Genomic DNA, 22,367 nt, shown 5'->3' with positions numbered 1-22,367 from the left:
TATAGTGCCTAAGTTTGCATTTCACTAGAGATGGTGAACGGGTGGCATGTGTCTGTTTGTGTGTGAGAGTATGCATGTGTGTGTGTGCGTGTATGAAAACCAGGACTGCTGCTAGGGAACAGAACGCTTTGTGTATTGGTTTCTTTACTGCAGTCATTCTTTTTCTTTTCTTTAAAAAAAAAGAACCCTGTCTTTTAAAGATTTGTCATAGAGTGTTTTATGTATGTGTCGTACATCGATTTGTTTTGGAACAGAGAGCGAAGCCTAGAGACACTGTAAGAAAGGCGGGGTGGGGAGGAGGTGAGAAGTAGTCATAGGAAAGCATCCATGTTTGGGTGTCTGGAAGGGAACGTTTGGTAGCTTCATTTTATAATGTGAACTGACTGCACAGTCACACCAGCCAGCCAGCCAGCCAGCCAGAAAGAAGAAAGCAAAAGCTTGTGGCTGTGTGGCGGAGTTCCTTCCCCGTGCACTGCTGGAGGCTGGGCAGCACTTCAGCAGCTGCTTGCAGCATTTCCTAATTATGTGTCTGTCCAGATAGCAGCTGAGAAGATTTGTGGCTTTCAATGCTAAATTAGAGCATTGTTCATGATCTCTATTGCAGCAGATTAGAATAGTCCTCAACTCCCCACTATTATTCAATAATATTGCACAATCATTAGTAATAGTAAGAAGGACATCCTGCACAGAAGAGGGACTCTGGAACAACAGACTTTGAAATGAATCCCCCCCCCACGTCTCTACTTAAAGTAAGCTCACTAGTCAATGGAATACACTTCCAGGCAATTGTGGAGAGAACTCAAGCCAGGAAGTCTAGGAGCTGCCAGGAAAATAGGCAGGGACAGAGGAAGAGCCAGTCTTACCCATCAAACTCTGGAATCATATCTGAGGCTCCAGTGGCATCTCTGAAGTATAGCAGAGAGATCTTCTTTCCTTGGAAAGAATCTCTTTGCACCCCAGGCTGAGTGGGGAGTGAAGAGGACAAGCAGGAGAGGGGATGGCCTCCAAGCAGAGGGAAAGGGGAATAAGGGGCTTTGGGAGAGGTTTGCCTTCCCAACAGTGAACTGGCAAAGGAGGTGTGGAACCTGACATGACTGGGAAAGAGCAAGTGGAGGGATGAAGTTGCTGGTGGTAATGCATGTTCTCTTCTTGCTCTCCCCTGCAGGAATGTAATCCACAATGCTAGTGCTCAGGTTTCTCAATGTGGTCGCTCCAGCCTACTTCCTCTGTATCTCCTTAGTGACCTTCGTCCTCCAGCTCTTCCTCTTCATTCCAAGCATGTTCAAAGACCCTTCCACCACCCCACTTTTCTCCTCTGCTCTGCTGCATGGGGCTCTCTTTCTGTATCTCTCAGCTAATGCTTTGGGCAACTACATCCTGGTAATACAGAACTCACCCGAGGAGGACCTGGGGAAGGGCCCAGGTTTGGCTGGAGGAGCCAAAAGGGTGGCTGAGCAGCCAGATGGAAACAGGTCCCCTGCTTCAGCCCTGCCTGGCACTCACTTCTGTAGACTGTGTGCCCGAACCACCCAGAGGCATGACCACCACTGTTTCTTCACAGGGAACTGCATTGGGAATAGTAATATGCGGAACTTCATCATGTTCTGTCTGTACACCTCCTTGGCTTGCCTTGATTCCCTGGTGGCTGGGGTGGCTTATATTTCTGCTGCACTCTCAACTTCCTTTGCCAGCCCACTGGCTTTCCTAACTCTTCTGCCTCACTCCATTAGCCAGTTCTTCTCAGGTGAGTATCATCACTCCTTTTTCTCCTCTTGCAACAATTCCTTGGTTAGTGTGTGTGTGTGTGTGTGTGTTTTAACAATATATGGAAAATTGTCATGGTTCCTTTGTTTATTAAATTTAGGATTTAAAAAAGGGGGAGCACATCTGCAATGTTCACATTGGGATGATAAGGGAATAGGACCATGTTGGGGTTTTTTTTCTCCCACCAATCTCTCTTGCAGTGATAACATTCAGAGTCATATAATCAAGCTGAATGGCAGGAGATGCAGGATGGAGAAAAGAAGACATAATTCAGACGTTAAATTATGGTTGCAGTCAGAAACTATAGTAATAGTCAGCACTTTGGATGGTTAAAAAAGAAGGGCCCATTCATGAAGAATAAGAATATTCGTAGCTTCTCCTGATGGTTGATAAGGCTGATTGCTATTTGCTACCTTCAGTTTCAGAGGAGTAAACTCCTGATACCAGTTGGTTGGGAATATGAGTAGGAGGTGATATTGTACTCATGTTCTGCTGTGAGTTTCCCATAGACACTGGTTGTCCTGTATGGCAACAGAATGCTGGATGGGATAAGGTTGGCCTGATCCCTCAGAGTTCTTCTTATGCTTTTGATAATACTACCTTGTAATGAAGTTTAGCCAACACTGAAAATTCCTAGATTTCATGAAATTCCTTGAGGTGAATGTATGAGTATTCGTTCAATTGTTCATGTGAAAGCTTTGAAAGGTGGTGAAATATGGCCACACAGCACTCAAATGTTGACAAGAGTATTAACAATATAATTGCTTTCAAGGAGAACTTGTTCCTCAGAGTGTGATTGAGAGAATTATCATACAAGTAGGCAACATGCAGCTGCCACTTCGTGGCAACATGTTTTTATTTTATTATTACAAAGGAATAAGAGGTGTTTTTTAACTTCAGATACCAATAATATTTGGAGACTATGTACTTGAGGAGTGTGAAGACTAATTATATTGTATTACCTCAAATAGCAAAATGTCTAGCAATATCCTGTTCATACCTACCCATTACACACGATCAGAATTAAATGTATTAAAAATGAAGAATAAAAAGCATAAACCTGCATGAGCCCTTTAAAACCCATTAACTAAATTACTTGGTAAGACTTAAACTGAGGAGGTACATATAGAATGGCATTATTTAGTTTCTCTTCTTGATAAATTTGTTAGGATTAAACCTTTTTAAAAGTGAAACTTCTGAATAAACATGCACAGGATTGATGTGCATAGCGCACATATATCAACTGAAGTGTTCAGCTATTTTAACATGAAAGAAATTTTGATTTTGAACTTCATGGCCAGTACCAGATTTTGTTCTAAAATTCTTCCAACCACGGCTCTTAATAAAAAATTCCAAGAATCAAAGCACAGAAAATAATGAAGAATAAGGGATACTTTGCACAATATATTTTGGTTCAGTTCTGAAAATAACTGGGTAAAAAAAAATATTTTCTCTTTTGATAGACTTGTTGTCTGTATAATCTTTCTATATTTTACTAAAGCTTACGGAGGGATGGAAAATGGAAAGGCTTATAAAGAATGGCAGGAAATAACATGATTATACATGATATCCATTGGCTGATTGACCTTGTGTTCATGAGGATTCTTTATTGTTTTATCATGAGTAAATGGTCCCAATCTGGTTGTTAAGATACCATAATACATTTGAATCATATGATCATAGGGCTAGAAGTGACCTCAGAGTCTAACCCCTTGTTCAAGGTAGGAACCTTATACTATCCCATGTAACATTGATTAACATGCCAACTCATGCCGTTCTGTAAACTCTGGAATGCATTATGGTTAATTCCTCAAAGAAGATCAGAAAGCTTTTTCTTTTTTTAAGGAAGATGGATCAGTTTCTTAAATTAACATTTTGCCAAGTTTTCGTGATGTTTTCCCTCTACTCACTTTTACACAGTGGAAGAAAAAAGAAAGCAAAGATTTACTATGACATGATCCATTACATTTTTAAGGCAAAATAATCATACATTTGCTTAAAAAATAGGCAAGTTATATATTCCTGCAAATTTAGAAATTATGACTATTATGTAAATACATCTTATCATAATGGCCAGATGGCTTGCATGCCTGCTCAATCTAATGCCAGGGCTCAATGTTAATGGACAACTGCAAGACCTCTGGTTCTCCTGTTAAGAGTTTATAAACTGGAGCTGGTCCGGACATCTTTTCAAACATATTATTTCAAATAGGAATGTCTTCTACCAAAATGGGGCATGTGGCTACTCTGAGATCTTTCTTAACCGTAATTGCCTGATACAGTGCTTGTGATTCTCCATTCTTCATCAGACCTCTCTTGAGGGTAGAACGGTATAGCACTATTGTTGCCTCTGCTTGCATTAGTCATATTATGGGCTTCAGCGTGCTTTCTGACACTTGCAAGATTATAGGATCTGCTTTAATTAAAATAATGATGTAGCTTCCCCGAGAATCTAATGACAGGAAGAGCCTTGACAGGGGAAGAGAACCAAATTATGCTGTCACTAGAAAGTTTCTTCTTTCTTTCACAGCACCTTCTCTCTGATATTTGAGACATGAATTATTCTGATGCAGAAATATATGTAATTGTGTCATCATTTATTACAGTATTTGTATAGCATTAGTTCCAATTTGGCTTCTGGCTGTTTATATACTTATAAAAATCTGAAAAGCATGTTATTTTATCTTCAGTTGTGATAAAATACAATTGCTCTAATTCTCCACTGTAAGTGACATCATAGACTGAATGTTGATGGAAACAATTATATTTTGAGTACCCTTTTGAAAGGGTACCATTCAAAAGGTGCCATTCACATTCCATGGAACGGCAATCCCACAGAGATTGAGCACATACAGAAAAATATTTCTAATTCTTTCTCCTGATATCTAATATCCCTAAGAAGGGAAGCAAGCACTCACTAGGTGATTGACCCTGCATGACTCATGCAATCCTGAAGATACTAAGATACCAACCATATAGTTCTTTATAAGAGAAAACCAACATTTCAATTTACCCTTGGAAGTCTATTGGCAACTGTAGCACCCACATTGGTTTCATATCATTCTAGTGACTCTTAGTCACCAGAAAATAGGATGTTGCATTCTTAACTGATTGCTAATTCTAGATAGTCTTCAAGATACATTGCTGTAATCTAACCAAGAGTTGATATCTAACCAATTACATGAGTAATTGCTACCCATGCCTCCTGCTTTAGGTTGGGCTACAACTGATGCAGACCATCCTAACCATGGTCTTCAATTGCCTATTTAGCAGTAGCTAAGAGTTTAGAAAGACCCAGAAACCATGAACTTGCTCTTTCAGGGAATGATAGCCTAACCAAGTTATAACAGAACCAAATGAGAATGATATGGTTTCTGGGCAAACAGCATCTCTGTCTGTTGTTGTTGTAGAATCATTACTATTATTAACATAATAATATGTTAATAATGTATTAATCTGGCCATCCACCTCACTAACTGAGATTCCACTCCACTATCCAATCTAGCATGTGACTTCACATTGTTCACCTTCAGCCATAACAATTCCATATAAATTGCTGCCTTGTCAGTACATACCAGGGACTTTTCACAAGTCAGAGCTCCAAGCTTGGCATGATCAGAAAAATGTCTTGAAAATGGTTGAATCTGTGAAAAGAGCCCACACTTTTCAAGATTTTCTCCCTACATAGACAAATTCCAGGAACAGTAATACAGATCATTTTCATAGTAGAAATAGCAACATCTTGAGAAGCTGCACTCTACTAGCTAGATCCAATGAAAGAAATAATGCTTATGCATTATCTCTTATGCTTATGCATTTATTGTATAGTAACCCAGCTGAAACAATAAGTGAAAATTAAAATTAGAAAAATTTCAGCAGCTTTCTCCAACTGAATGCCTACACCCCTTATGTGCTAAAGTAAAATTTCCTTGTTTGCAGATTGCAGTAGTAGGAGTTGAAGTCCAGTTCAACTGCAGGGCATAAAACTGAGGAAAGCTGAGTTAGAAATTGGGTAGCCAAGAATGGATTTCAAAGCTTAGAATGGAATACAAAGACATCATCATGAGTTGGCATTTCTAACACCATTGTTAGCAGCACTTGCTATGATCATCATGAAATCGCCCCGTATCCATCTGGAAGAAAATTATATTCTGATATTAAAGTGTAGGGAAGCTATGCAGACCATGCCATATCAAGCTTTTATAAACTTTACTCAGAATGAGTCATCAGTTTAAAAATTAATCTGTTTATTTGCTTACTTCAACAAGATTAAATAGCTGCATGTATTTTTCAGTAAATGGAGTAGAGAAGATTTATACTGTACTTGGAGGAGGTAGCAAAGCAAATGACTTCCCCGCTGCTGAAGATTAGAAATCATGACCCCTTATGAAGATTGCAGCTTTTGGGGAGAAAGTATGCCTGCACATCCTCCAATAGAATCTGAGCATGAAAATGGATAGCACAGGAATCCAATTAATATTTTTCTTCAGATTCCTTATGTGCTACTGCAAATCCATCTTCCAGGACACTAATTATACACGACTATTCTTTGCTTTTTAAAAAAGACTGGTCTGTTTTTTTCTTAACTGCTCATGATGCAATCTGACAAGACTGTATTTTTTAAAAAATGTTAAATTAATGTCATGTTTATAGAAGTATTTTGAAGGAGCCAGCTGCCACTGTTACAGCTGTCACAGTTAATGAATGCTGTTTGCTACCATGAAAAGTGTGACTCTCCTGTCCCTCATGAGGACACTGGAACAAGAGGGCTTGATGAAACTTGATGAGCATCAGTAGAAGGACAGAAGGATGTGATTTTCCAAATTCATTCTTACCTAATTCCATCAATGACTGATAGAAATGCTTGCTAAATAGACACTTAATGTTCAGAGACATTTTTTCCAGTGGTGAAATCCAAATTTTTTTTTTTTGGCGTGGCAGGGGAATGATACTGCAAAATTTCCATTCTACCCCACTCCAGGGGAAGGATATTGCAAAATCTCCATTCCCACCCCACTCTGGGGCCAGCCAGAGGTGGTATTTGCTGATTCTCTGAACTGCTCAGAATTTCCGCTACTGGTTCTCCAGAACCTGTCAGAACCTGCTGGATTTCATCCCTGATTTTATTCCAGAATACTTAACACAGAGCACAAATAACAGGTCAAGATCTTGATGTCAAATGTCATTTTTTTTTTTTTTTTTTTTTTTGCTGTGTGCAGGGTTTCCTCTGTGTATATGCTGGCCTATAATCCGATGCATCAAAAGAAGATGGAAAATGGGAAATGCTTTAACTTTCATCTCATCCATCATAACTCTTCTCTTTCTGTTCCTTTGAGATCAATCTGACAAATAATAGAAATTGGTGATATAATGTTGAAGAAATAGCTTTATAGATAGATCATGGAGATTGAAATGTCACTTGTACCCAAAATGATATAAGTAAAAAGATAATCCCAAAGGTGCTTTTTCAAGAGGCAACCGGACTTTCTGGTTTTTCTTTGAAGATGTTTCGCTTTTCATCCAAGAAGCTTCTTCAGCTTTTACTTCAGAGCTGAAGAAGCTTCTTGGATGAAAAGCAAAACATCTTCAGAGAAAAACCAGAAAGTCTGGTTGCCTCTTGAAAAAGCACCTTTGGGACTCCCATGACCTGGATGACTGAGAATCTCCACAGACAAGTAAAAAGGTAGTATACACATCCGTTTCTAGAGAACTTTCTGCCCATAGAGGAAAGTGAGACTGTTTATGGTTCAACCTTTATAGATAGGAATTTAAATTAGCCTGATTCTGACCTTTCTTACTGATATTCTCTTGACAATCTCTTCTTTGGTTGAGATGATAATATTACAAAGGACCTTTTAGAAACCCCTGAAGGAATTGCAGGTACTCTACTTGATCATTATAAGTTTCATGAGGAATATTGGAAACTTTTAACATTGCACAAAACTCTACACAGTAGAATAAAAATCTCTGTTATCTTCTTGTTGTTGTTGTTAGTCGCGAAGTCATGTCCGACCCATTGCAACCCCATGGACAATGTTCCTCCAGGCCTTCCTGTCCTCTACCATCCCCCGGAGTCCACTTAAGCTCACGCCGACTGCTTCAGTGACTCTATTCAGCCACCTCATTCTCTGCTGTCCCATTCTTCTTTTGCCCTCAATCGTTCCCAGCATTAGGCTCTTCTCCAGTGAGTCCTTCCTTCTCATTAGGTGGCCAAAGTATTTGAGTTTCATCTTCAGGATCTGGCCTTCTAAACAGCAGTCAGGGTTGTTATCTTAAGGTTGCTTAAAGCACATAAATTTAAACTAAAATGTCTTTAAAGGTAAAAGTCCAAGTAATGATAATTTTCTACTTATTTCAGCCAGGCAAATGTGGAAATCAAAGTCTAACACACTTGCCTGCCAGATCTCCCTATTTTTATATTACTATGGTGCCATTTAATAGAGAAAATCATCAGGGATCCTACTCCATGCTTATTTAATAATTTATTTATTAGATTCATATCCAGTTATTCCTTTAGGAATTCAAGGCAGCTATAATTAAATTTCTCTAAATTTCATCCTGGCTTACATTCTTAAATATCACATTCTTATCTAATCCATATAAAGTATCACAAATAAGGAAAAACACCTGGAATTGCTTTTTGATTTGCCTGCTGTATATTATCAAGATTTTCAGAAAACTTGTTTCTTGGAGGGGTCGATATTAATGAGAAAGAAGGGGGTATGTTGAGCTTGGCTTTAGGGTTTTAAAGAAAAGATACAAAAGGGAAGTGGGACAAAGGGAAGAAGAGAATGAGATCTTCTTGGGGACAGCAGAGTAATGATCTAGAAACTGTTGTGATCAATACTGATCATACTTTCTTTGAGTGGCCAAGGTGTGCTAATCTCTGGACTCAGGAAAACTGTCAATAGGAGGCAGAGCTGAGTATTTATTTGACTTGGTAGACATAATAGGCTCCTTGATGTTGCTTTTCCCACTGCTGTTTGGGACAAGATTGCTCTCTGCCCTGCCATGATATTCATGGATAGCAGGTGGCATGGAATGCCACTTACCCCAGATTGATGGATGAGTACATGCTGCTCTTCTATAACCGGGAAGACTAAGGGAAAGGAAAGTGATAAAGAAGATGTGTGTGTGATGGACAGTCGTTAAAAATGCTGAGTTTGTCAGCTAGAAAGTTGATAGTTCAGGTTCGAGATCCAAGTGCTGTGTGATGGGGTGAGCTCCTGTTACTTGCCCCAGCTCCTGCCCACCTATCAGTTCAAAAGCATGCAAATACAAATTAATAGGTACCACTTTGGTGGGAAGGTAACAGCGTTTTGTGCACTTTGGCATATAGTCATGCTGGCCACATGACTACAGAACTGTCTTCAGACAATGCTGGCTCCCTAGGTTACAAAACTGAGATGATTATCGCCCCCTAGAGTTGGACAAGACTGGACAGAGGAAATTTACCTTTACTTTTAAGTGACAATTTATTATCTTTAGTCAGTGTGAGCTTTGTGAATAAAGCTCACTTCGTCCAATTGATCCCTGTACATCCAGTTTTCTTAAATGAGATTTTTTACTGAATTCATATAATCAAGGACAAAAATATCAAATTAAAATCCTACTTAACCAAAGATACATAGTCTTTGTAAATGGCGTACTTGCCAGAATGAAAGAATACGGGGCTTTGATATTCATAAGTTAGCAATACTTCATCAAGATGAATACTTCATCAAGCTTCATTTCAGTGAACATCTATTCGAGAGAGGGTGTACCTTGTATTTTTAAGAGCCTAAGTTTCAGATCACTTTTGTTAATTTTTAGGTCTTTATTGGCTGAGTGAATTTCTTTATTAAATGAACAAGTGACAGGAGGAGGTTTGAAGTAGGACAGAAGACACACAGGCTGAAATGCCCATTAAGCCATGGAATTACACTGGATCAGAGGTAGGTTTCAGCAGGTTCTGACCAGTTCTGGAGAACCGGTAGCGGAAGTTTTGAGTAGTTCGGAGAACCAGTAGTAAAAATTCTGACTGGTCCCACCCCATCTATTCTCTGCCTCCCGAGTCCCACCTGATCAGGAGGAAATGGAGATTTTGCAGTATCCTTCCCCTGGAGTGGGGAGGGAATGGAGATTTTACAGTATCCTTCCCCTGCCATGCCCACCAAGCCATGCCACACCACGCCCTGCCTACCAAGCCACGCCCACAGAACTGGTAGTAAAAAATTTTGAAACCTACCACTGCACTGGATGACTATATCTCAATTACTATTCCTCTGCACAACCTGTCTCATGGATTATTGTGGAAATTACCAGTAAACAGAAAAAATATACTTGGTTCCATGGGATCTTGGAAGAACAGTAGGATATAAACTAAATAAATAATTTAGCCCCAAATGCTAGCAAAATAATAAAAAAAGATCCATTAAAGAACAAGGACAAAGCCCCAGAAGATCCAGGCATGCAGTGACTATGGCAAAGTGGCAGAGTCTAGTTTGCTGAAGGATGCTTTCTGGGCCCAGCTGGGGAGGAGGCAGTGTGGTAGTGTGGGTAGTCTGGTTGAAGTGGCAGCTGCCATGCCTTTGCCTGGGGAGCTGCTGTCCATACCACTTCCTTGCCTCCTCTGACAACTCCATCCTGCTACCTCCTCCATAGTTGGACCTGTTGAGCTCCCTTCAGCAGATGAAGCTCCACTGCCCTGCCATGCTCACCATGTGTATCTTGGAGCCACACCCTCACCCAATTCCTGAATCCTGGGCCAGAGGTGGAAAGAAGATGGTACAGGCCAACTGGGTGGCAGGGATAGACAACAGTAATGGAGTAACAGGCAGCCAAAAAGGCAGGTATGGAGGGACAGATAGGTGAGTGGGAGGAGTTAAAGTGTACTCTGTATACTTTAAGGCAGGCCAGTTGCCAAGTGCCCAATTTCCGATCATGTGACCATAGGCATTTTGCAGCGACTATAACTTGGAGGACTGGCCATAACTACCATTTGTTCAAGGTTGCCATAACTTCATCATTCAAATGGTCGCTGAGTGAATGGCCATTAAGCAAGAATGGCCTGTATGTTAATTTTTTTAAACATATTATTCTAGTCAAATAGCTATTCTGGTTGCACAGATTTTAACCCAGTCTTTGTTTTAAACTGATATGGAAGCTTCCACGTGCAAAGAGATTTCCTGTTGTATAGTGCTTGCCCTTTTTACTGTAATAGAAGTATCAGATCTGTTGCCTACATGCCTTTCAGAAAGATGCATATGTTCCTTGATCAAAGCAAATATATTCAGGACCTGATGAGGTTGGGAAAAGAGACATTCTGATTATGTCTGTTCTGTTAGTACCCAACCACAACATGTTTCCTTACCAGCAGTGTTCGTTTAGAACCGCAAAAATCAAAGAAACAAAAAAGACCATTCGAGCTATGGACAGATGAGGTAATCTTTAATGACTTTATCAGGCGGCAGAAGTATGATTTTGTGAAAAGATTTTGGGAGTATAGTTTGGAGAAAATCATGGCAAGGGGAGGAGGATTTAAATGACTGCAAAATATACAGTACGATCGGTTACCATTTAGATAAAATAAATGACCATTCACAAAACAGTACTCCAAACACTGCTAAATTAATGAAGAGCTATAGTGGTACAAGAAACTTTGATAACTGTTTAAATTTGGATGGAATGAATTAAACTTCTTAATTAAAACATTTCACTGTGAAGTTTCCCTTTTAAATTTCTGTGTAGGAGAATAGTCCTCAGGACAGTTCTCCAGAAGACTTGAAACCTGAAAGAAGAGCTAATTCACTATGGAAGCAGTGGTGGGTTGCCACTGGTTCTCCCCGGTTCTTGCGAACCGGTAGTGGAAATTTTGAATAGTTCAGAGAACTGGTAAATACCACCTCTGCCTGGTCCCACCCCCATCTATTCTCTGCCTCCCGAGTCCCAGCTGATCAGCTAGAAGGAAAAAAACTGTTTAAACTCTTGCCGCGGTGCTTCAAATGGCCACCCTACAGCTGATCAGCGGTAAAAGGCAGTGTGGTGGTAGACCAGTGCACTCCAAAAACAAATGGGTAGACCGGTGCGCTCCAAAAACAAGTAGGTAGACCAGAATGCTCCGGAAACAAATGGGTAGACCGGTATGGCTCTGCAAGCAGTTAAAAGCCTGGTAGACCAGTACCTCTGCTAAATCCTAAAGAATTGTCACATGACCATCAAACCACGCCCACAAAATAAGCCATGCACACAGAACCGGTAGTAAAAATTTTTAGAACTCACCCCGTATGGAAGGGAGAAAAAGAGCATACATATAGTAAATAAGGTGCAACAACAAGGAGCTATGGGGCATCAGCATATGATAGAATTGGAATGGCTGTAATTGTTCTGACCTAGGCTTCCTTAGAAAGCATGAACCAAAGTCTTAAACCCGATAAAACCTCTTTTACTAACACGACTGTGAATTCCATTCATTCACAGTCAACAAGGCTTTGACAAACAGTCTTTCAGAGGAATGTTTATCAACCCCCACCTTATCTCACTTGGAACGCTGCCAGAGAACCAATTTCCAAATGCAGAGCAAGGCCAAACTTGGCACCGAGTCTATTAGAGTCACGAACAGAACTTTCCAATCTTGAAACGAGATGAATTAATAGCTTCCTGCAAAAGCTCACATCCCGTTCGCTCCTCTTTTATGTCCTATGGGAGGGGCCAATCATCTCCAAGGTGTGGCCTTACTCCGGAGTCTACCCTGCTTTCTTAATTGTTCTTGTCTTCTGGCAGCTCTGCACATGCACACACTGGGAATGGGCTCCAGCTGTTCCTCTGCCTCACTGCTGTCTAACTCCCTCTCTGCCTCCCACTCAGAGCCCTTGTCCAAGCTTTCCCCAGCCCCCAGGACTGACCCAAGTTCCTCCCCAACCTCCTCACTGTCTGACTCTGCTGCCAGCTCTGCTGCCAGCTCGGTGGGCCACAACAGTAATAGTGGAAATAGTGATTAGAAATGCAGCTATTGCAAGATCATAGAAAGGATGCTGAAGCACAGGTTTTCATGACAAAAGCAAGCAGAAAAAGTCTATTTCTGTTCTATCTTTATTGTTCCATACATATAATTCAGTGTTAACGTGCAAAATGTCTCCAGACCCAACTGTTTGTGCTCTCTAGTCTAGCTCACATGTCTCTATAGCAGAATTAATATCTCAACCTCAAACTGTCAAAGCTTAGCATATCTGGCAACCTAGCTGAGTCCCAAAATGAGGAATTAAATGCAGAAACATTGAAAATCTCCTGATTGCTTCAAAGGGGATAATGCTGCTTGCAACAAGTCATATGCCACACGTTTCTATTTAATTCTTTCTAGCGATTACAGGGTTTGTGTAGAAAATCTGTAAATCTGGTATTCTCCCCTTTATTTACCCATTCAAATGATCCTTTAGAGAAGGAGGAAAGAAAGAAATGCAAAAAAAGCAAGACACCTATCACTTTAAAAAGTCAGGACATTAAGACTGCAGAATGTTTTCATGTTGTGAATTTGATTATATAACGAAATGTAGAAATCATTACTATAAGACAAACTAAATCGGTATCAATATTAAACTGTGATCAAAGAATTGCCCTTTGCTGAATCTGCTATCCCGCGGCTAACCTCAAAAAAAAAAAAAAAAAAAATCAGGATTACTGATTTTCTTTCTTGTGGTTCTTTTTTTAAAAATGCCCATTTAGATCAGTCAGTTGTTTTAAAAGAAGACAAAGTTAAATACAGCACTGTCCACAGTAAAATATGATTCTGTACATAGTACCCTAGGGTAGCCAAGTGCGAAGAAAAAAATTTCTAAGTATGAAGTCTTAGGTGTTCTCGGAGCATGGCTGTTTATTTGCCAACATTTCATTATCTGATTAGGTAATATTATCAGTGCTGGCCAGAGGTGGGTTTCAGCAGGTGCTGACCAATTCTGGAGAACTGGTAGTGGAAATTTTGAGTAGTTCGGAGAACCGGTAATAAAAATTCTGAATGGCCCCGCCCCCGTCTATTCTCTGCCTCCCGAGTCCCAGCTGATCAGGAGGAAATGGGGATTTTGCAGTATCCTTTCCCTGCCATGCCCACCAAGCCACGCCCACCAAGCCATGCCACGCCTACCAAGCTACAACCACAAAACCAGTAGTAAAAAATTTTGAAACCCACCACTGGTGCTGGTGAGTGTGAGTGTGGTTTTCTCCTTGGTATTTCCTTGATTCGAATATTGTTTTCTGCTTGATTGTTTGTTAGGTGCTAATCCCTGTTTATCTGGGTTTAACTACATGTACACAGCATTCAAAAGAGACAATAAAAAAAGCTAAGTAGGAAATAAAGAGACCAAAACACATCCTATCCAATAGCCAACACCCAGATGAGTAGGGATTATGTACACACCATTCAAAAGAGACAATAAAAAAAAAGCAAAGAAGGAAACAAAAAGGCCAGGCAACACCAAGATTAGCAGGGATTAACACCAGACAAACAATCAAGCAGAAAACAATATCCTAATCAAGGAAGAACTACCAAGGAGAAAACCATACTCTCACCAACACTGGCAGGGCAAGCTATTGTATACAAACAGAGAGCAAACACAACAATCATTTGCACTGATGATATTGCAGTATTAGTCCAGTATGTAAGCAAATAACCAAGCTCAGAGAGTACCAAGGATTTTAGAGGAAAATATATTATCTTCTATTAGTTTTCTACACCTTTAATAATTGTACAGAAAGAGAAATTCAGCAGATAAAACTATGAAAGATTCAAGAGTCCTCTCCTTTTTTTTTTTTTACACTAATTGTGATTGAAAATGAATTATATTTACCTGAATTGACTGGTTATGTTGAAAATTACTCTAATTAAATTGTAATCAAGAGAATTCCGGAAAATAAAATATTTATAGTACAATCTTATGCAAATATATTTTTAAGTTAGCTCCATTGAGGTTAAAATATGTATTTATGAGTTATGTTCTGTAGGGCTATTTCCTTGCAGGGTGCTTACATCATTACAACCTTGTTTTTCTTCTATTCAATTGTACCCAGTTGTCAGAGATTTTACCCGAAAGTTTTCGTGACAAGGTTTTTCAGAAATGGTTTGCCATTGCCTCTTTCGTAGGGCTAACTAACCCAAAGTCATCCAGCTGGTTCTGTGCCTAAAATGGGACTACAATTCATCATCTCCCAGTGTCTAGGTTGATGCCTAAAATCGTTCTCATTACAGCTTTAATTTTACACTTTTCTCCCCTCCTAGCTATCTGGGAAGAAGATGATGAATATAATACATTTTAAACTCTGTTCACTTGGGAATAACTAGCTATCAGTAGCTTACATCTGTTTCTGAGTCTGCTACTGTCAAGCTATACTGTGCAAACCAGCAGTGACTGAGTGCCTCTGAATATCCCTGCATATCCTGCCTTGCTATGATTGTCCAACAGCTTGCCTGTTTCTAATAGACTCAGAAGGAGAGGGCAAAATAAGTGCTGATCTTTCCTCTCAGCACTTAACATTGAGGATATGAAGAAGAGAGATAACACAGCCCGAAGAGGAACAGAGCAGGGGTGAAATCCAGCAGGTTCTAACAGGTTCTGGAGAACCAGCAGCAGAAATTTTGAGTAGTTTGGAAAACCGGCAAATACCACCTCTGGCTGGCCTCAGAGTGGGGTGGGAATGGAGATTTTACAATATCCTTCCCCCAGGAGTGGGGAGGGAATGGGGATTTTGCAATATCCTTCCCCTGGAGTGGGGTGGGAATGGAGATTTTGCAATATCTTTCCCTTGCCATGCCCACCAAGCCACGCCCACCAAGCCACACCACACCCACCAAGCCACACCCACAGAACCGGTAGTAAAAAAAATTGTATTTCACCACTGGAACATATACAGGTAGTTCTCATTTTATGACCACAGTTTAGCCCAAAATTTCAGTTGTTATGTGAGATGTTTGTTAAGATTGTTAAGTGAGCCGCCTTGAGTCTTTGGAGAAAGGCGGCATATAAATTGAACTAATAAATAAGTGATTTTTTCCCCATTTTACGACTTTTCTTGTCACATTTGCTAAGGGAATCAGTGCAGTTGTTAAGTAACACGCTTATTAAGTGAATCTGGCTTCCCCATTGACTTTGCTTGTCATAAAGTCGTAGAAGGTGATCACTTGATCCCGGGACACTGCCACGGTGATAAATATGAGCCAGTTGACAAGCACCCGAATTTTGATCACATGACTATGGGGGTGCTGCAAAAGTTGTAACTGTGAAAAACGGCCCTAGGTCACTTTTTTCAGTGCTGTTGTAACCTTGAATGGTCACTAAATGAACTGTTGTAAGTCAAGGACTATCTGTACTTCGATAGTGTTGGTTAATTATATGTACGACACTGTATGATAGTGGTGAACTCTGGGGCTGACCCTGCAAACCAGCATTTTCTGGGGGATCTGGTTGTTTTCCTTTAATCTACGGGGGAACCGGCTATAGTTCTTCACCTAATTTCAAATCTGCCAGCAAGCGATTTAAACGCTGAGGAGAGTGATCTGTCCCTTCTGTTGTAGGTGTATAGAAAGAGAAAGCGAGTGAATGGATGGCATCATTCACTTAGGCTTCTGACACTGGCTGGTGGCCTTTAAGATTACCTCAGGGAATGTCAGCCTCGACAGGAAAGTAGCACACCTGTAGCAACTGTAATGGGTGGATCTTTCTCAATTACTCTTTACTGAACTTCCGGAAATTTTCAGGTTAAGGTTTGTTTTGTATAATCTTTCATTCCTTTCAGTTAAATGCATCCAGAACTTCAGACAATATCAATATGACTACTCTTTCCATATAGTCATCCAATAAATGGATTTGCCTCTCCATTCTTCCATTTATTGGTTTAGGACTGGGGGCTCCTACAAAGATGAGGGGGAGTGGGTGGGTGTCAAACTATTTTCCAAAGCACCAAAAGGTGAGACAAGAAACAATGGTTGGAAACTAACCAAGGAGAGAAGCAACCTAGAGCTAAGAAATTTCCTAACAGTGAGAGCAATTAACCAATGGAATAGCTTGCATTCAGAAGTTGTGGGTGGTCCATTACTGGAGGCTTTTAAGAAGAGACTGGACAACCATTTGTCTGAAATGGTATAGGGTCTTTTGTTTGAGCAGGTGGGTGGACTAGAAGATCTCCAAGGTCCCTTCCAACTATCATTCTATCTTCTATGGTCTAAGTCAGTTCCATTCCTGTTTTTATCTGATTCTCATTCACGTGCTTTTATTTGGTTTCTGACCAGTAATAAACAAACCCAAGACTAAAGTGTTGGATATTAAAATCGCCATCCACCTTCACTCAGAATGACTAATAGCAATGCTGGCTGGAAGTTGTGATCCAACACATTTTGTGAGGAGTAGATTAGAAAATTTTGATATACAATACGAACACATATAAGGTAAGCATCATCAACTTGACAATTCCTGGCTGAATGTCTGCAGTGCCAAAGAATTTATAAAATAACCGATCTCTTTCTTTCTTTCTTTTCTCTCATTGGCATTTGCAGGAGCTCTTCTAAGCTCAGAAATGTTTGTCATCCTCATGCTATACCTCTGGCTGGGGATTGGACTTGCCTGTGCCGGCTTCTGTTGCCACCAAATGCTGCTAATCCTGCGAGGGCAAACACGGTACCAGATGCGGAAGGGGATGGCAGCCAAAGGCCAGCCCTGGAAGAAGAATCTGGAGGAGGTCTTTGGGAAGAGATGGTTGCTTGGACTGCTTATTCCTGTGCTCAGTGTGGGAAGTGACTATCACCAGCAGAAGGAGAAGTGACAGCTCCCTTAACACTTAGCAACATGCACAGGTGCACGCACACACGTGGATGTACACACATTTGCCGTAGCAGAATGCAGCTCTTGGATATACTTGTCCTTTCCCCACCTTGTAGCCTTGCAATGTGTCAGAGAGATAAAAAAGGCAACTGTTGAGGCCATTGGGCTAATTCTATGATTTAAAAGAAGTGGGACTGACCTCCTCTAGAACAACTGAAGCTATGTCAGTCATCTCTGGGTTGCCAAAGATCTAAAGCAATCCTTCCCTTGAGAAGCCGGGTCTCTCCTCCCACTCACCCCTACGGTTGAGTTTCCTTCCACCTTGACTTTTGTGCTTAATTGGGGGAGGAGGAGGAGGAGCATCCTTCCCCTTCAGCTTCTCCAAGGTAGCCTGTATTGTCATGAACAGGCTGTAAGCACAAGCATAGGTTCCTGGGAGATTTGTTACTGAAGCCAATGTGTTAGCTGAAGCTTTTGGTGGCTTAAAATGACCCCAATTAAGAAAGAAACTGGTTTTTTTTTTTTGCAAACACTGGGCAATAGAGATGGTTAAACACTTAAAAGCAGAAAGAAATACACACACACAAACACACATACACACACACACACACATACACGATCTGGGAAAACAAGTAGAATTTGCTTATCTTCTAAAATGGAAAGCACTTATTTGTCCCCCTAACTACCCCTGCTCCAATATGCAGGAATGGCATTTATTAGCCTTATTGTATGTCCACCCAGGAGAAGAGATACATTCCCACCTTACAGCAGGGCTGCCCTTGAAACAGCATCTTGGAAAGTAGTAAAGGACCAGTCCGCGGTGCTTCTCTCAGCAAAAACAGGCTCCCAATCTCAATTTTCAGCTGTGATGGCCTCCTGCAACCCTCTGCAGCGAAAACAAAGCTTGGGAGGGCCGCCCTCCCGAGCTCCATTTTTATTGGCAGAGGGTTGAAGGAAGCTGTCCCAGCCGAAAACGGAGATTGGGAGCACATTTTCACTGGTAGAGCAGTCAGGCTACCACAGGTGCCCCTGATATGAGTGATGTCAAGCTGGCCACCCCAACCCGGGCCCTGGAGGTCAAACACAACCCTGATGCGGCCCTCAATGAAATTGAGTTTGACATCCCTGTTCTACAGAATGAGGCTTGTTTTTTTCAGCCTATCTCCCGGCTCTGCTTGAAATGAATCTAGCTCAAAGTATCACTAGCAGTATTCTTTGGGGCGGTTGGGGTGGGGATGGGGGATACAGAGGAAAAATAGATGGGGATATGTAAAGGAAAGGAATGACTCTCTCCTGATGTTTTCAACTCTGAAAAATTGCCATTGACCTCTATCAAGCCAGGAGATCAGCAAGAGAAAGCAGGCCCCATCATTCTGCATCTGTCACAGAAAAAGTCAAGTGAAATACTCAATTGAATTATTGAGGAGAGAGTAGAAGCCCTCAAAGTAGAACTTTGCAATCAGTCAGTATATCATAATTAATAAGACGAAGACTTTGACCCATGCCTGGGAGATAAAAACATATTAGGGACAAACTCAGCCTCACTATCTCATTTCTACTCTGCATGTCCTCTTAAGCTAAGGTTTATTTCATGGCCTGTTCATAGCCCAGTGATGGCTTTTTGGATGCACCCATTCCACTCTTCACTAACCAGCCGAAAGGGGCCGGAGGCAAATCTTTAAGCTCTGAGAAACCAGTTCTTGGGTTTAAACAAGAAATCCAATCAACCTTCTGATTTTTAGCTCAGCACACACTCCCATGTTCTCTATGCTAGGATTCTTTAATGGTAAGTGCCTGATTTGTGTCTTTTTTTTTTTTTTAAGAAAAACTATCTTCCCGTATCATGAAATTGGCAGAAACTTAAAACCCATCACTATTTCAAAAATTAGAACTTTTTCCCCCCAAAATTTTTTTAGTGTGTCTCTGTGTGTGCAGAGAGCCCTGTGCATGTGCAGAGAACATCATTCTTATGGGAAAACACACACACACAAATATAAATACGGATGCACTCTTCCATTTATTACTTAACACAATATTTTGTGTCATTTTTAGATTTGGGAACAAAAGTATTACAAAACAAGAATGATTGAGCTAGTAACAAAATGTACAATACAGGCAATATTGGATATGGGTTTAAAATATAAACCTATTTAAAAACTTGGTGAAAAAGATTTTTATGATGTCAGAAAGATACAACTACATGTGGTGAGAACAGAGCATGTCACCAAGAGAGAATACCAATGAGGAGGCACCAAACATTTTTTATCTTGGATAATGCAGATATTTGGAGAATGATATGTATGGACAGGTTGATTTGTTTCTGAATTAAGTTTCTTTTTTTTAGCTGCCCTTCTTGTATGGGTCCTGGAGTTCTATGCAGGGAATGCAAAATCCAAAATATGTCCCAACATAGTAAAATAGAAGGTTAATATGAAAGTAAAACTCCTACCCTCAATATTCAAGCCTATGTCACAGAGAATCTGGATTCAAAATATTCCCAGATTCAATCCATTCTTTTCCAACCAGCTGACCATTATTCAAAGTTAATATTAATCAGCACAAGTAACCTCACTGTCTTCTTGAAGTACTTGGAGAAATTCTGGGGAGGCAGTAGATGCTGGAGATCTTTCTTTTAAATGACATTTTTAATCCACATGTATTTTTTGGTGGTACCAATACATTCAGAGGAAACAAAGAAGGTAACATAATCTGAAAAATTGCTTTGATTATAAGAAATCTTAGGAGAAAAAAATAGCTAGTAAGTTAGATAGATAATAGCACATTTAGAAAAAAAGGCCTTCTAGTAAGACATGCACTTGCATGAAAATATATTTAACTACCTACTTAATAATATGCTGCATTTGCACAACAATAAAGTGTTCGGGTTTGGTTTTTTTTGTGTGCTTTGTATGTTGTCATCTTTCTATGTTGTATCTAACAAAATGAAATTCAATGTAGAGAAAAGTAAAGTCTTACACTTAGGCAAGAAAAACCAAAAGTACACATATAGACTGGGTGAAACCAGGTTTAATAGCAGTAACTGTGAGAGGATCTTGGAGTCTTAGTGGACAACCAATTAAATATGAGTCAACAGTGTGCGGTGGCAGCCAAAAAAGCCAATGCAATCCTAAATTGCATTAACAGAGGGATACAATCAAGATCAAGTGAGGTACTAATACCACTCTATAAAGCCTTAGTAAGACCACACCTAGAATACTGCATCCAGTTTTGGTCACCACACTATACAAAAGATGTTGAGACTCTAGAAACAGTACAGAGAAGAGCAACCAAGATGATTAGGGGACTGGAGGCTAAAATTTACAATGAACAGTTGCAAGTACTTGGCATGGCTAGTCTAGTGAAGAGAAGGACCAGGGGAGACATGATAGCAGTGTTCCAATATTTGAGGGGCTGCCACAGAGAGGAGGGTGTCAAGCTATATTCCAAAGCACCCGAAGGCCAGACAAGGAATAATAGTTGGAAATTGATCAAGGAGAGATTCAACCTAGAAATAAGGAGAAATTTTCTGACAGTGAAAAAAATCAACCAATGAAACAGCTTGCTTTCTGAAGTTGTGGGAGCTTCATCCCTGGAAGCTTTCAAGAAGAGACTGGACTGCCATTTGTCAGAAATGGTGTAGAGTCTCCTGCTTGGGTGGGGGGTTGTACTAGAAGACCTATAAGGTCCCTTCCCACTCTGTTAATCTGCCATCTTTAATGCCTCTTTTGGAAAATGGGAATGAGGACAGGGAGTTTAGCAATTTTAAATCCTACAAACAGTTGAAAGGTGATGGCCACCTATAAGACAGTGGACCTTCTCAATTATAGGCTCTGCATGCCTTTTTCTCCCGACATAAGACATCCCTGTTATTCCTAGCATCTGTTTCATGCCCTTCTGTAATCAGCTTAACTTTTAGTGCCAACACTGTGATAGTGGGTTTTATATTTTTTTCTGGTGACATTCTATGGAAGCAAAAGTTGGAATTTGAAGAAGCAGGATAGGAAGAGTTAATGGTTCTTTTGAACTTTTGTGTTGGAGAAGACTCCTGAGAAAATCGTAAACAGTCAAGAAAACAAAGCCATGGACCATTGAGCAAATCAATCCAGAGTTGTCTCTTGAGCATCAAATGACTAGGCTCAAAAATTTTCCTACTTCAGACACATTATTTGAGGACCTAGCTCTCTGGAGAAGTTTCTAATGCTGGGAATGGTAGAAAGAAATAGAAGAGAACAATTACGGTAACAGTTATTGATGGCACAGTGGTTAGAATGCAGTACTGCAGGCTACTTCTGCTGACTGCTGGCTGCCTGCAGTTTGGCAGTTCAAGTCTCACTGGATCAAAGTTGACTCATCCTTCCATCCTTCCGAGGTGGGTAAAATGAGGACTCAGCTTGTTGGGGGCAATATGCTGACTCTGTAAAGTCCTTAGAGAGGGCTGTAAAGTACTGTGAAGCAGAATATAAGTCTAAGTGCTATTGCTATTACTAACAGCCAAGGTAAACTCAGTTGTAGTGGTGAAAAGTGCACCATTGGGAGACCTGAAAGATCAGGCTAGGGACAGGTAGTCAGGCAGAAAGTATACTGTATGTGTGGTCACCAAGAGTCAACAATGACTTGATGGCATAGAATCATCATTTATTAATTGTTCCATTTAATTTTTTAAAAATAAATGTTTTATTGAAGTGTTTTAGTTTCTGATCCATTCAGGTAGTATGGATGGATTAAAAAATACTAAAACATTTCATTACACTTGTCATTACAAATATTTAGTGACAAGCTATTAGTAACAATGACTGGCGAAAGGCGCTTTCTTCAACCCTT

General features: G+C 40.3%; 1 protein-coding gene across 1 annotated transcript; it reads left to right on the top strand.

Annotated features, from left to right (window-relative positions):
• Positions 1 to 1,179: 1,179 nt before the first annotated feature.
• ZDHHC22 (zinc finger DHHC-type palmitoyltransferase 22) lies at positions 1,180 to 17,547 on the top strand. Its single transcript, XM_070931425.1, has 2 exons — positions 1,180 to 1,744; positions 17,282 to 17,547. Exons 1-2 carry the CDS (start codon positions 1,180 to 1,182, stop codon positions 17,545 to 17,547), a joined length of 831 nt encoding a protein of 276 aa, XP_070787526.1.
• Positions 17,548 to 22,367: the final 4,820 nt, after the last annotated feature.

The sequence above is a fragment of the Pituophis catenifer genome, unplaced genomic scaffold (genome assembly GCF_029215685.1).
Source record: "Pituophis catenifer annectens isolate HBS135680 unplaced genomic scaffold, rPitCat1.0.hap2 SCAF_1, whole genome shotgun sequence".
Taxonomy (NCBI): Eukaryota; Metazoa; Chordata; class Lepidosauria; order Squamata; family Colubridae; genus Pituophis; species Pituophis catenifer.
Note: the sequence above shows the minus strand (reverse complement) of the source record. Positions and strands in the feature narration are given on the sequence as shown.